The 16,626-nt window shown below is 36.6% G+C and overlaps 1 protein-coding gene across 1 annotated transcript; it reads right to left on the bottom strand.

Annotated features, from left to right (window-relative positions):
* Window positions 1-11,661: 11,661 nt before the first annotated feature.
* Window positions 11,662-16,266, bottom strand: LOC149130299 (uncharacterized). Its single transcript, XM_089345308.1, has 2 exons — window positions 16,035-16,266; window positions 11,662-14,164 (listed from the first exon to the last, which is right to left on the bottom strand). The coding sequence occupies exon 2, from the start codon at window positions 13,807-13,809 to the stop codon at window positions 13,396-13,398; it is 414 nt and encodes a 137-aa protein (XP_089201434.1). The 5' UTR covers window positions 13,810-14,164; window positions 16,035-16,266; the 3' UTR covers window positions 11,662-13,395.
* Window positions 16,267-16,626: the final 360 nt, after the last annotated feature.

Here is a 16,626-nt window from a genome sequence, read left to right as displayed (position 1 = left end):
TGTTTTGTCTAATACTTCTTTGGCGATATTTTACTTTCGCATCTTCAAAAAAAATGTAACCATAAACGATACGAAAAAATCTCTGTAAGAAGTGTTTGATAGAAATCTGACAATGACGACGAGAAATTTTTCTCTTTCAACCCTCATCTGATTTGCTTTACTTTTGACGCCAAACAATTATTCCGTTTTTATATTTACGCTTGTTGAAACAGAAAAAAGATGGATTCCATACACGAACTTCTGTTTGCTGATCAAGTTGCAATCGAGCAACTTTTAATGTTCGGCCCTGACTTTAATTAATGCTTAATGGCAAAAGAAAGTGAGATAGGAAACTGTAAGGGCTTAAATTTGAATGGGACATTAGATGGTATAACTGGACGCTATATTACAGGAATGGAAGGCAAAGTAGCAGTAAGTAATAGTCCCATGAAATTACAAGTGCTGTATATATATGTAGTGAAACTACCTCCCGCCATTAGATACAAACTACTATCGCCATTACATACAATCTTCTCATTTAAATATAAATAAATGCGAGCGTAGTAGAGAACCCATTCCTTGTCCATCACGTGACTGATCATTATTCGAATCGGCAACTTCTTCGAACCGTTCCCGCCAGAACGCAAACTGACCAATCACGGCCCCTAATAAGGTCACGTGATAGAGTAAAATTCTGAAGGCATTTGGAGCCCTCTTAACGCTATATATAGATCAACTCATACCCCACAAATTTGTCTCGGTCCAGTTTCTCTTTGAGAACTGTTCCGTGTACCACACGACAGCAGCAGCAGCCAGCGACCACTTCAGCAGCTTCGTCCAGCCACGATGACCTCCGCCGTCGCCACCTCAGCAACAAGAGTCTACTACTACTATCCAGCATCATCATCATGACCAACACGATTAATACCAAACAGCCTCTACACTACCAGCGTCAACACGAATTACTATGTACACCAAACCAAACCTCCGCGGCACATCTCTCTTCGATTCTGTTAGGTGACTCAGCTTCACCACGGTCAATAAACAGACAAGAGTTCTTAAACAGACAAGAAATTCTCAGCCAGCGATGAACATCTGTATAACAAGAATCACGGCCCGGCATCGATGCCACAACATCACAACTAGTGATCAGCACTGCCGCACTCAGCCTCTCCTCACTTTCACATACAGAACTTTTCCTATAGTGTACTAACGAACTGGTATAATTGCTTACGTGTTATTGACTCTTTCTATCTGCTGTAATATTTCACATAAACATACATGTATCACTCACATACACACTTTTCTTTGTACGACGGCCTGTCTTTGATTATGTTCTTATATGTCGCATTCACACTCTCACACAGACATACATCTTTAACACTACAATAAATATATCTGTTATTCATCTAATACGGTTGTGGTCTTTCATTACTGGTCATCTATGTTATCGTCGTATAACATTATGTATATCATCCATTGATATATATATTTGTATGTTCGACCGTGTGACGCGTTTAAATAAAAGGAGTCCCGTTTTTCCATTCGTCACCATATCTCCTTTTATGAGTTCGCACGGTCGTCTCTTACATATATATATATATATATATATATATATATATATATATATATATTTGTTGTCTTAACTTTTCTATCAATATCTATCTATCTATCTATCTATAGATATATATATATATATATATATATATATATATATAATCAATCCAAAACACGAAGACACAGGAAACAACAGCAACGCGAGTACGTGATACATGTAAAGTATTAACAGACGCTGAGGGAAGGAAAGAAAGATGATTTTACGTTTCGAGCAAAGCTCTTCTTCAGAACATATATATTTGTGTGTGTGTGTGTGTGTGTGTGTGAGTAGGCATCTGTATATGCGTACGCACATACACACATACACTCACCCTACCGATCACCACCACCACCATCACGCATATACATGGGAAATTAAAGTATGGCATCTCCTAAATGTTACTCAATAATTAACAGACAATGTTTTTGATCGGCATTTTTTTCATTTCATGAATTATTTCAATCAGTAAATTGATTAAAAAAAAAAAGCTACAAATACATCAATATTTTAATATATAAATGATGTAGCGTAGTGATAGGATTGTCCTTCCATCATCTTGAGTGAACACAGCCTGAATGGAAGTCACATAACATGGGGATGACTTTGTCCACTTTGAGACATGTGTTGTTTGGAAGGTGACCGACAGAATGGTTCAGCTGTGAAATATTTCGAAACTGGTTAAAATTAGCCAAGAGCTGAAAATAAAGAGAAAATAAACAAATATAAGTGAAATAAAAAAAATATGAAACAATGCACAGTAATGTAAGAAGCAAGCGCTATACTTAAGGTGCATTCAACGAAGATGTTATTTCTATCTTTGCCTTGAAGAGGTTAAGATGAAAAAGTTCCTTTATCGATCATTCCAAGTGCTCCTACAATCACTGGCACTGTAACCGTCTTGAGATTTAGAAAATATTATAAATTCTATACAGGTAGAGGAGACTAAACTGCGAGTCATGGTATCGGGGAGGAAGTCTCGTAGCTACAAGTGTGGCCACAACAGGCTACATTAGGCCGAATGCCAACCTTCCCCCGAAAAGCAGCGATTCCCTCACCTGTCGAAAAACAAGAAAACAGAAGAACCAAGTGAAGAAACATCTGAAAATGAAAGGGAGGAAGAGGAAATGGAAGGGGCAAGATATTCTCCAGAAGAAAAAGGAAACGACCCTCCCCATCCAATCCCACTAGAGCTAAAACTAAATAAAGATCTGCTTCTGTGTGTTACCAAGAAATTTATAGACAGCGAAAAAATGTACTTTTATAAGCAAACAACTCTAAAACTTGTTTTTTTTTTTAAAAAAAGAAATCTACAAGTTCATCTACGTGTGCTTGTGAATGGGCAACCACGTCTACAAGTGATGGTATGTGTGAGTCTAGTGCGAGTGAAAGTGATTCAGGAAATGAATATAATAATAATATTTTTTATTAGAAATAATCATGACATACGTTTTCCTTTAAATAAAATATTCTTTACATTCTAATGTTGTTTTGGTGCATTCGTTACGAATATTATGAATTTTATAAATATTTTGCTGGAAACAAATTACGATTTATAACATGGCTACTATACATATTTGAATTTAAAGCACATGAATATATTAATGATTTGTACAATAAAGACACATTTAAAATGCATTAATACATTTTGTTTTATTTACATTTCGTTTATATTTAAAACGTATGTGTATTATCCTAATCAAATTCTCATTAAATGACAAAAAAAAAATAAATTCATAAAAAAAACTGCAGGTTCGAAACTCTGACGTTTAAATTTTGGGGATTGTTTTTAAGGCTTCATCTAAACATTTGGCAATTCTCTTCTGTCTTTTACTTGCTCAGTGGACGGATTTTTGTTTCAAGAACTCCCTATAACCCCTCATATCTTTCTTTAATCTCTGGAATTTCCAGAAAATCGTTGCAAATGTATATTCTACACATGGGAGTTCATACAATTATGCAAAAACAAACAAAAAATTTTTTTCGTGATTTAAAGGATGTTTGGCTGTTATTTTTAGCACATCCCACGACGACTAAAGACTGTCCTCATTTGTTTGTCACTGATATATTGCTGTTCAATATTTTTCTCCCCATAAACACATTTAATGGTCCATTGCTGGGATTTAAGCTGAAAAATAAAACTGTATTTTAAACCATAATTTTTTTTTTAATTCGAAAAATTAAAAACAAAAATTCTTTTAAGTTTTGAAAAATTAAATTTTTTTTGTTTTTAATTTTGAACAGTCGCTAATCTTTTTATTTTTTTTATAGTCGTGTGACTTACCAAACAGTCACGCCTGCACGAATACGGAAACGAAATTAATTGTTGTCAAATTAATAAATAAAAAGTTAATAGCTTTCAAAGTTTGTAAATTTTGGGTAATTTTAGCGAATCGAAAGTCACAGATATATTGTGCCTGTTTCCATAGTAACAAGCGAAGCTGTTGTGTAATCTGCTTAGCCTTTCGTATATGATGAGGATATTGAAAGGCGAGTAGAATGCAGTTGATCAAAAGGAACATTCTAATGTTGAACGCCCCACAGTTTTAGAGTTATCTAGGATTACTATAATCTAGTCCTCCCTCAGTTTATGACATTAGGATGTTCTTTGGGAGGATACTTGGCTGCCTTTTCCAGCAGTTCGATCGTTACATGAACTAAACTAGTTTCTTTCTTCAAAATTTAACGTTCCGTTATTTTTCGCATGACATGCTTGTTCCAAAATTTCACATGACTTTATGCATTAAAAATTATTAAAACCTCCAACGTTGAATGTTTTGTCTTTGTAATGTTGTTATGCAGAAAATGCCAGCTTCCAAAGCCTGTTTCTGATTGAGTAAATATGATCAAACTTTAAACCTTTGTACTGGCAACGGCCACGCTCAAATGGTGTATTTTATGTGCCACCCGCACAAGAGCCAGTCCAGGGGCACTGGCAATGATCTCGCTCAAAAGTCCTTACGTTGCTGGGCACAGGTGCCATCCCGATTTCGCTTTCGCTTACCCCAATAAGTCTTCGCAAGCTGAGTTTCATGTCCAATGAAGGAGACGGCGTTGGCATGGGTGCCAGTTGTCGAATTTAGTTCGGTTTCGATTTCACTTGCCTCAATAGGTCTTCGCAAGTGGAGTTTAGTGTCCAATGAAGGAAAGGTACGCATAAGTGGGCTGGCTACACCCCTGGCAGAGGCCTTGGATTTAGGTCTCACTTGGCTTGCCGAGTCTTCTCACGCACAGCATATTTCCAAAGGTCTCAGTCAGAAGTCATCGCCTCGGTGAGGCCCAATGTTCGAAGTTCTTGCCTCACCACCTCATCCCAGGTCTTCCTGGGCCTACCTATTCCACAGGTTCCCTCCACTGCAAGGGTGTGGCACTTTTTCACACAGCTATCCTCGTCCATTCTCGCCACACGGCCATACCAACGCAATCGTCTCTCTTGCACACCACAACTGATGCTTCTTAGGTTCAACTTTTCTCTCAAGGTACTCACACTCTGTCTATTATGCACACTGACATTACACATCCAGCGGAGCATACTGGCTTCATTCCTTGCGAGCCTACGCATGTCGTCTGCAGTCACGGCCCATGTTTCACTGCCATGAAGCATTGCTGTTCATACACATGCATCATACAGTCTGCCTTTTACTCTGAGTGAGAGGCCCTTTGTCACCAGCAGAGATAAGAGCTCTCTGAACTTTGCCCAGGCTATTCTTATTCTAGCAGCTACACTTTCAGCGCACCCTCCCCCGCTACTAACTTGGTCACCTAGATATCGGAAGCTATCAACCACTTCTAGTTTTTCTCCCTGGAATGTGGCAGAAGTTGTTTTCTGCACATTTACAGTGTTTGTAGCTCCTGAACATCTGCCACATAAAAAAAACTGTTTTTCTTTTTTCACATCATCATCATCATCGTTTAACGTCCGCTTTCCATGCTAGCATGGGTTGGATGATTTGACTGAGGACTGGTAGAAACCCGAAGGCTACACCAGGCTCCAGTCTGATTTGGAAGAGTTTCTACAGCTGGATATCCTTCCTAACACCAACCACTCCGAGAGTGTAGTAGGTGCTTTTACGTGTCACCGGCACGAAGGCCAGTCAGGTGATACTGGCAACGGCCACGCTCAAAATGGTGTATTTTATGTGCCACCCGCACAAGAGCCAGTCCAGGGGCACTGGCAATGATCTCGCTCAAAAGTCCTTACATATGCCACGGGCATGATAGGTTTACATTCCCGTTGAAGATGTTGAGAGCCAGGATGAGATCTCCCCGCATTCTCCATCGTTCGAGTGAAGGTAATGCCAGCCGTTGGAGACGTTCCTCATCTATAAGCTTAGACAAGCCCACGATCATTCCGGTGGCTAAGTTTTGAACCCGTTCCAGGTGCTGAATGTCTTTCTGGAGATATCGGTTTGAGGCCTGGATGCATAGTTACTGTTTCTCAAATGTTTTGAGATCATTTGGAGATGAATTGCTTTTATAAATAATTTGGAAACAGCCTTCAATTCTTATATGAAAAAGAAACAAAACTTGAAGTCATTTGGTTTCTGTTTCTAGTATGAAGATTGACCACATATAGGAAATGTTCTAATACATGCTTCTTAAACTGTCCTTCAATTGAATATAAATGCAAATTTGAAGGTAACTGGTTGTATTTTCTAGCGGGATATGAAATCATCGTAGGAAAGTATTTTTGTAGTTCATCTTTAAAGTGTCGTTTAGAGAGACGGAGAGACAGAAAGAGATGGGGAGAGAGAAATAAAGTGAGAGAAAAGAGACAGAGAAGGAAAAGAAAGTGAAACATAAAGAGACAGAGTATGAAAGAATGGCGGGGGGGGGATATGTGGTTTAGTAAGGGAGAGGGGGTAAAAGTATGAGGTAAAAGAGAAAGTAAAAGAGGTGAGGTAATACAGTAATATACGACAAGATGGCCGAGTATGTATATTTCGTCTGTCTTTACGGAGTTCAAATTCCGCTGAGGTCGACTTTGTCCTTCATCCTTTCATACCAGTTGCGTACCGGGATCAGTCTAATCGACTGGCCCCCTCTCCAAAACTTTCGGGCCTTGCACCTAGAGTTTAAAAGAATGTGTGTGTGAAAAATAATGTGTTATGAATGTCACAACAATACACTATAATAACTATTATAATTTAATCATCCATAGTCTGATATAATATTTCGGAATATAAAAATTCCTTTTTCAGATATCCCTAGGAACTGATCGAGTCACTGCTATAATCGGTTTTCCAATGGCTTTTTATATTCCGAAATATCATATCAGACTATGGATAATTAAATTATAACAGTTATTACAGTCCATTGTTGTTATTATAGCGCATTGTTGTGCCATTCAAGACACTTAATTTTTTACAAACAATACACAATGCTTCAAGCGAACTACAATACTCTCCTATATATATAGGGAGAGAGAGAGAAGGAGAGGGAGAGAAGGAGATAGAGAGGGAGAGAGAGAAGGAGAGAGAGAGGGAGAGAAGGAGGGAGAGAGAGAGGGAGGGAGAGAGAGAGAGGGAGAGAGAGAGGGAGAGAGAGGGAGAGAGAGAGAGAGGGAGAGAAACAGAAGGAGAGAGAGAGAGCTAATGATATAGAGGTTTTAGTAAGAGTGTGGGAGAATGTTGGGTTGGAGAGAAGGCAGAAGATGCAGTGTTTTATATAGATGCTTCCTGAAGTGTCCTTCCATTCACAAATGAAAAACTATAAACTTTGAAGGACTTGCTTTCTGTTTCTAGAAAGATGTGGGAAAATATGTTGGTCTCTTTCTTTTATAAATTCTTCTTAATTGTCCTTCAAATTTTTATATGACAAACATAGTGAATTGAAAGTCACACGGCTTCTGTTTCTAGAATGAAGAATACCGCATATGAGAAAAGAGTTTAGAAATGCTTCTTAATGTCCCTTTTAATTCTTTAATGAAAACAAATGCAAATTTGAGTGCAATTGGCTGTTATTTCTAGCATAATGTGAAATCATGTATAGGACAATTATTTTAATAAATGCTTCTTAAATTGTACTTCAATGCTTGCACTATTTAATTTCTCCAATTATAAACTACAAAGTATTTATGTAATTAGTCATTAGTTAAATAATTAATTATTCCAAATAAGCTGCACCAAAATTTAAAGCAGATAAGTTATTTGTTAGAAAGTAGCGTCTCTTAGAAATAAAAGGAGAGGGTAATATATAATGAGGTGGAGGAGGGAGGAAGGCAAATAGAGAGGGATACCTAGGGAAGGGGAGGGACACATTAATGTATGAGTTTGCAGAGAGGAAGAGAGAGAAACTGATATATATTACAAGTGAGGGAGGGAATGAGGTGAGCGATACAGCAAGGAAGGCGGGGTTTAAAATAAATATATAAGGAGGTGAGGAGAGAGAGGAGACAAAGAGGGAGAAGTCGATTGCTATGTTTTGAGAGAGAATGAGAGAAAAAAGGAAAGAAAGGTGATGGATGCTATACGTGTTTAGTAAAGAAGGCAAGTGATCAGCGAAGACAGAAAGCATGAGAGGGAGGGGCACTGTAATATATAATGAGGCGGGACGAGAGAGACTGTTAGCTACAGAAAGAGAAGGCAAACGATAAATACATTTACTAATAGAGGAAGGGTAAGAGGGGCGGAGTCAGTCCACATTATATGAGGTGAGAGTGTGAGCGATAGAGAAAGACTGTTGTGTGTGAGAGAGCGTTTAATGAGAGAGGGAGAGAAGAGGTAAGGGATGAGGAATATATAATGAAGTGTGGGGAAGTACAGAGTCAGAGCAAGGACATTAACTCTTACTACATCCCTTTTTGCTTTAAACTGTCTTCCTTTCTGTTGTGTCTGATAAAATCTGTTTTATTGCGCTAACTGTACAGATTTCCTAATAGGATTTAAAATAACACATCGAAGTGTTTATAACACATTATCAATAAATATCCAACACTTTTCTCCATCACTGACTCGTTTTTCGTTTGACATCTCACAATTTCGCTTTTTTACACTTTCGTTTCCTAGTCTTCAATTAGTTTCTAGGGAACACAAATTAAGGAAAAGTATTAAGTTAGCCTCTCTCAGTAACACACAACACACGCTTTCTGTCTCGCAACCCCCATCAACACATGCATACGTTTATGTCCATTTCCTCTCTCTTTCACTTTATGCTGCCTTCAAAGACTGTCAATTTTCACCTACGAAAATAAATTTTACTGAATTTACCGAACGCTGTAACTTAACAGTTGATTAAAAGTGACATTTCTCCGAGTTATATCGAAGGACCGTCTATATGTGTGTATGTAGTAGTTGAGAAATGTATAAGAATTATAAATGTATTATTATCGGCGGATTGAGAGAAATTCATGTACAGGACATTGAACCAGGTATCAACAGAAAGTAGGAATCACGTTCAATGCGCATGCGCATCTCCTCTGAAATATTTAAGGCAGTTAACTCTTCTTTAGCCGTTTACTATATTTATGTTTCTTTGAGCATTAATGTCTGACTGTATTGATTCATTCTACCGGATCTTGTTACACGTCGCTGTTCACAGTGCCCTTCCAGTTCTTTCTTGATTGGGTCATTCTTTGCCATTGCCATCTTCGCCCAAATATTTCAACTATCTTGATGTCTTCATCAAATCATTCTCGCAAAATAATGTCTTAACTAGACATGTTTCTATTGATATGAGAATGTAACTATATAAATGTGACACTTCATAAGAACGATAAGCATTATAACCTCCGTCTAAATTCGGGGGTTAATTTCGTAGGTTTTAACCACAGCAACAATTAATCCATTCGTTGTTGCTCTGGCCTTTAGGCTGTTATTTACAGTTGGTTGATCATTCTTGATGCCACGCTCTTTATTTGTCACCTACAGCATGCAGAAATATGGTTGACTGTCAAAATTCCTTCTATATGAAACAAAGAATCACCAATCAATAAGTCTAAATTTATTCGTACATGGAAACAAATACAACAGTTGCTGATAACAGCTTCCCTGCTTTATATTTTACATCGCTCCATCTATATTTACATTCTTGAGATAACTTACAGCTGTGATATTTTTAATACAAATAATTTCTTACATAATATTGGCTATAAACACACTCACCAGTTGTTTGTGTCTATTTCACACCGGTCAGCAGCCTTCTCAATTCTATCGTGAAATATATTTTTGGTGAATATAGTCAAACGTGAATAAGTCTCGAAAAAGGAAAAGAAATGGAATTTAGACAATCAACGACCAGTGAGTGTACCATTAGGCTTCAGAAATTACGACTTCACCCGATTTTTTTCAACCTCATGCAGAATATTCATATACGGTGTATGTAGAGTGTTATTGAAAATGAGGAAAGTTCATTTTCATTTTGTTTTTAATTGTTGGGAATTAATTAAGAAAAGACTTCTCAGAGATGACTCACAATATCACAGAAGAATTCTTGTATTAGCAATAAATACAGAAACTATAAAAAGAAATAATTGCAGGGTTTTGATCCTAAGTGTAAAGATAAAAATTAAGATATATCTTTCACTCTTTTATTAAATAGTAACCGCTTACAACTATAATAATAATTACAACAAAATGAATTATAGAATTTTATTGTAGATTTAAGCAAGCTTTAACTCTAAACATTAATATTTGTTTAAATGTTTGCATATATATACAGGTATGAGATGTATTTGAGGCCTTATTTGGTAATCTCAGAAAACTGCTCTTATCTGACAAAAATCAAACACATATTAATAAAATCTTGTTCACAATTTCTCAATAAGCTTTCTTTTCAGATTGTTCTATGAATCCCCTTTACTCCCAAATTGCAGGCCTTTTGATTTTGGTGTGTTTTTAACTGTGTGGCAGCACTATAAATACTACTATTGAACACATGGCGAGTTTGGTTATACAGTTTGAAGTAGCCAAAGAATTGGTAGGTAAACCCTTGCATTTTCTAACTCAAAATATCTCAGCTATTTGAAAAGCAAACTATACTTTGTGTTCAATCCACCAGATGGATCTTTTTTTGTTTACCCCATAAAAGTATATGAAGGAGAAAAAACGTTATGCAGCTTTCAGTAATTAACAGTTGTAAATATACGTCTTGCAATTATAAAGATACTTCAATGACAACTTGTCAATACAAGGCAAACAGAAAATCCAGTCTATAATCGTTTTGTTTTTTAATCACCCATCTCTCCTAATTCATTTGATTCCTCATTTCTCATGGTTAGTGTTTCATTTTTTTTTTTATTGCCTTCTTTGTTAAAACTTTTTATTTCTGTTAAATGTTAATTACTTTCATAATACTCAATATAAAGAATGTGCTATTCAATTTAGAGCAATATAAAAGTAGCTTGTCTTAATTTAATATTTTATTCAACTGGAAACCCATTCATATTTCATTTTAGCTCCAATATTTCAAGCTCTTTTCTTTTATTTTAGGCTTACTTCTTATCCTGTATTTTTCCAGGTTTATCAAATATGTAAGAATATTTTTATCCCTTCCTCGCATTTTTCATTCTAGTATACCTCATATTCACAATACCCAAACATATACATAGATATCTGCACATAAAGTATATACATATGTAGAAATACATTCAGAAATATACATATACATACACACACTCAGACATATTAAACACAAAATAGACTGCAGTTACTGCAGAGAAAACATTCTCACTTATGGTAAAAAAAAAACTGTGTAAAAGCATCATATCTGTCCAGTGCTGCCACCTGTTGGGTTCCAAGACATCAATGTTTCTGTCTCTTGAGCCACCAAAAATGGAAAATACCAAAGGAGGACTATTCTGGACAGACGTAATCAAGGTGTGGCTGTAACTAAAATACATTCAGCGAGAGTAGACAGAATATAAATTATCTTTTACATACCATTTTTAAATCACTCTGGCACTCTAGTCAAATCCCTTACACACACACACACACACACTCATATGCAGAGAGAGAGAGAGAAAGAGAGGTAACTATACAGTTTACCATTAGGAAGGTGAGAAATGAAAGAGATAGACAAATAGAGAGGCGTTTGCTGTTATCCCCACAGATTTTGAACCTTCAAAAGTAACTGAAAGGTAACTTCGAATATTGATGTACTTTTTCACACTGAATCCCAGTTTGTGATTAATTTATTCGGGAAACATTTTAGAAAATTGTTACAGAGGTTTAAAACTTGGTCATATTTCCTAATCAGAAAACACGATTTGTACGTGATAGCTGTGGAAGCTAACATTAGAAGACAAAGTTTAAAACAAATTGAATGAAATATGTGAGAGATAATATATACAGAGAGAGACAGACAGACAGACAGACAGAGGGAGAGAGAGAGAAACATAAAAAGTGTGGTAAATTAGTAGAGAGTGGCTGATGGTGACAGAGAGAGAGAGTAGATCTAAAAGTTGAGTTATTTCTTACAGAATATATATATTTTTTTATTGTTACCTACAGATGACTTCCCCTTCGAGATGATAATTGTCTTTTTTTTTATTATTATTATTTATGAATGATTTTGTTCAGGATGCAGATTTGTAAAGTGAAATTCATTTTTCTGGAAAAGTTTTTCATGGCTGTTTGATATAATCCATATAAAAGGCACATTGATATGATGCCTTTAAGGAACAAACAATTTACACATCACAAGTTCAGGGTCTGAAATTTTGTAAAGACAAACGTTGGTCCAGAGTGTGTTCAGGCTTAATTTCACAATATTTTATGTCATCTTTCAGAAAAAATCTTCTGGAGCTGTCTTATGACCATGGTGGAAGCTGAGGGTGGCTACTTTGAGTAAACTGCTGCCTCCCAGCCATAATCTAGTTGATATTTTGGGGTCTTTTAGTATACTTTTATTTTTGGATGGGATACTGTGGTTTGTGTTATTTTAATGCAAACTGTCAAATTTAAGCCAAACACCCTACATGTATAAAGCCACATGTTGTTAAATTCGTCATAAATAGAATAAATGACACAAGAAATAGATCACAGGTGAACTGGCTTTTGTTTAGAATTATCAGCTAAAGAACTATTTCGAGTTGTTAATACATAAAGACTGAGTGTAGTTGTTGTCCATCATGTAAATATCCCTGATAAGACAGGATAAGAGAGAAATGTTACATCTGTAACATCCAGCAACTAAAGAGACATCTTTATGTCTGACATTACTGAGACAAGAGATGTCAAGTAAAAGAAAGAGAGCATTCTATTTACTGTTCCGTTTTTATAAAAATTCCTTAGCTAAGCTAGGTCAGAGTAACAAAAGATATTTTATAGGTTATCTAGGCTGAAATGAATTTAACCTCACATGTAGAAGTGGATAAGTTTATCAAAGTGGAACAGAGTTGACAAAGGATAGTGAGAAATCTCCCAAACGCTTCTGTTTAATGAAAATCATCATAATTTGGATAATTCAAAGACTATCTCTGCAAAGTTTAATTTAAAGAAAAACATTATTCAGAAACTAACAAGGAATCAGCCTGATGTGGGGCACTAAACTACACTTATGTCACACGTACTTCCTTTGTGCTTTCTTCTTTTTTGTATTTGGGAGTCATTTTTTCTGTATATATTTGACAACTTTACAATATTCCTGAGCATAAATAAAATTAATAATGTAAGTTATTGTATAATATATTTAATGAGTGAAGCATTTAAAATACAATAAACAGGAAATATGCTGTAATTACAGGATGCGTTATTCAATAAAGAATAATGTGTAGGGTTATGAGGAGGACAAGATTTGGTATAAGAGGTCCTTACACCATGGAAAGTAGATACATGAGTGGGAGGTGAATATTGGAAAGAAACAAAAAGTCTCAACTACAGAAACTAACCTTTTCCTTTCTCCCTCGTATGAATATCTTTGTGTTTTGTTAAGTTACTATTTTGATAGAAGGATTTGCCACAAACGTCACGATGATACGGTCTCTCTCCTGTATGACTACGTTTGTGTGTAGTTAAGACACTATTTTGAGTGAATGATTTATCACAAATATCACAATGATACAGTTTCTCTCCTCTGTGAAAACGTATGTGTGCTGTCAAGTTATTACTTGCGGAGAATGATTTACCACAGATATCACAATGATATGGTTTCTCTCCTGTATGAATACGTTTGTGGGAATTTAGGTTACATTTGAGAGAGAAGACCTTTTTACAGATGTCACAGTCACAAGACAATTTTCTTTTCTCTTTCATTTGTTCAGAGGAAATCAATTCTTTAAGCTTCTCTCTCTTTTCCATTATTTTCTTCTCAAATCCCAGTTAAAATTTTTTTCTTGTTTTATTCTTATACTTAATTCCGTACAAATACTTCTGCTGTTGTATTTCAATCCAGTGTTGCCTTTCTCTAGCAGCAATTACATAAATTTATCCAAGTTTCATCAGCACAGAAGCTCCTCTTCTTCACACTCCAGTCAGTGGTGTTCACAAACTTGGCTAATAGTATTATTTCAGAGCAAATGTTTCACAGGAATTCTACGACAGATTTGCAGAAACAATGTCCTACTTCTGTTTTGTATAATATTTTCCTTTAGTCTTCATTAAAATGGTAAATACTGAGGCCGTTTCTTCTGTTAAATCAATGGCATCTGATGTTCTGAAATTATATGGAAACAACAGTGTAAGATACAGAGGCTATGTCAAAAATACAGATTCATTTCTGTTGAGATAAACTGTAAGAATAAGTATTTAACAGCTGAATATTTTAATTTATTAAAATTTCCATCACAGAATCTTGTGTGAAGCTTACATATCCACACATATCCATACAGTGTACATACACACACAAGCATCTACATATATAGATGTGTGTATATGTATATGTCTATGTATTTACACATATGACCGAGTCTGTGCATGTGTGTATTTACTTGCTGCGTACATGGATCTGTTCCTGCCTGTCTGGCTATTTACATGTATATATATACACAGAGGCACAGGCGTGGCTGTGTGGTAAGAAGCATGCTTCCCAACCACACGATACTGGTTTCAGTACCATAGTGTGGCACCTTGGGCATGTGACTTCTACTATAGCCTCGTGCCAACCAAAGCTTTGTGAATGGATTTGGTAGACAGAAACTGAAAGAAGCCCATCATATCTATAATATTCAAGACGAAAGATGTGTATGTATGTGTGACTGACCATTAGTTTGATCTCACGTAAAATCAATGTTTTTCCGCGGATTTCGTGTATTCTTGGAAAATATATGAAATATGTTCCACAGAAGGTTCTACACTCTTTAGATTTGTCATTTATGGAGCAATGGGGCATCTAGGATCAGAAGGACAGAAAAACCTTCTATAGAGGCTTTTGTGGACAAGGGTCGTAACAGTTTGCGAAGTAACGGTCAGAAATTTATTGTCTCCGTTATACTGGAAGAGGTGTGTGTGTGTGTGTGTGTGTATTGCCTCATTTTCAGAGAAACATCCCACAACACCCACAAACTCATACAATACATTGCAGATATTATTTATTTCTGTGGCTGGAAATGTACATTACATTTGATGTCAGCATAAAGTGAAAGTGAGAAAATTGACAGGGACGTGTGGATGCGTTGACGAGGGGTGTGAGACAGAAAGTGTGTGTTGTGTGTGTATGAGAGAGGAAGAAAGAGAGAGAGAGAGAGAGAGAGAGAGAGAGAGAGAGAGAGAGAGAGAGAGAGAGAGAGAGAGAGAGAGATAGAGAGAGAGAGAGAAGATATGTGTTGCTGTGTGTGTGAGAGAGAGAAAATCTTACATTTTTTTTTTTTGTTTTTCCTCGCATCTCTTTTGAATGAGTGTGAGTGATTCACTGAGAGAGAGTGTATCACTGTGTGTGTGTGCATGAGAAAGAGAGTGTATCACAGTGTGTGTATGTGTGTGTGAGAGATAGCGAGAGAGCGTAAATCTTATCTATGCACTTTTTCTCGAATCTTTTTGTAGTGTGTGTTTGACTGAAAGAGAGAGAGAAGGTGTCTTCTATGTGTGTGTGTGTGTGAGAGAGAGAGAGAGAGAGAGAGTGTGTGTGTGTGTGTGTGTTTCATCGGATGTAATTCCTGAGTAGTTTCTCCTACATACTCGACGCCACATTCATCGCAACTAATCCAATAAATTACATTTATAGAGTTACAACGAAAATAAAACGTAGATTTTCCATTTCCAAACTTGGCAACGATGGACAGTGTAGAAGGAAGCTTCCACAGAAAGAAACAAGACACCAAACCCACACAAATTGCAGACACCTCTCTCCCATAGCTAGAAATAGCAGCCAAATCCCGCACAAATCAAGGACATTTCTCATTCACAAATAGAAATACCAACCAAATCCCGCACGAATCAAGGACATTTCTCATTCATAAACAGAAATACCAGCCAAATCCCGCACAAATCAAGGACATCTTTCATTCATAAAACCTAGAAAAGAAACGAAAAATTTTGGCGCCAAAAGTCTCCAGAATTAAAAACAGAATATTTTCATTAATACTTACGGAAATGTCTCATAAAGGATCGTGTTGTTTATATATGTGTGTATATGGCAATTGAGAAACGTATTTTAAGAATTCTAAATGGATTTATTATTATCAGCTGATTAAAAGAAATTCATTGAAAGGACACTGAACCGGAAGTCAACGTTAATCAGGAATCACGTTTCAATGCGCATGCGTATATTCCACGCCTGAAATATTTGAAACAGTAATGTCTAATTATCTCCCTTTACGTATTATTATATTCTATTCTATTTCAGGCGCAATGGCCCAGTGGTTAGGGCAGTGGACTCGCGGTCATAGGATCGCGGTTTCGATTCCAAGACCGGGCGTTGTGAGTGTTTATTGAGCGAAAACACCTAAAGCTCCACGAGGCCCCCGGCAGGGGATGGTGGCGAACCCTGCTGTACTCTTTCACAACGACTTTCTCTCACTCTTTCTTCCTGTTTCTGTTGTGCCTGTAATTCAAAGGGTCAGCCTTGTCACACTCTGTGTCACGCTGAATATCTCCGAGAACTATGTTAAGGGTACACGTGTCTGTGGAGTGCTCAGCCACTTGCACGTTAATTTCATGAGCAGGCTGTTCCGTTGATCG

This window comes from Octopus bimaculoides, chromosome 29 (assembly GCF_046866305.1).
Source record: "Octopus bimaculoides isolate indiv1 chromosome 29, ASM4686630v1, whole genome shotgun sequence".
Classification (NCBI taxonomy): domain Eukaryota; kingdom Metazoa; phylum Mollusca; class Cephalopoda; order Octopoda; family Octopodidae; genus Octopus; species Octopus bimaculoides.
This window is presented reverse-complemented; position numbering and strand designations above follow the sequence as displayed.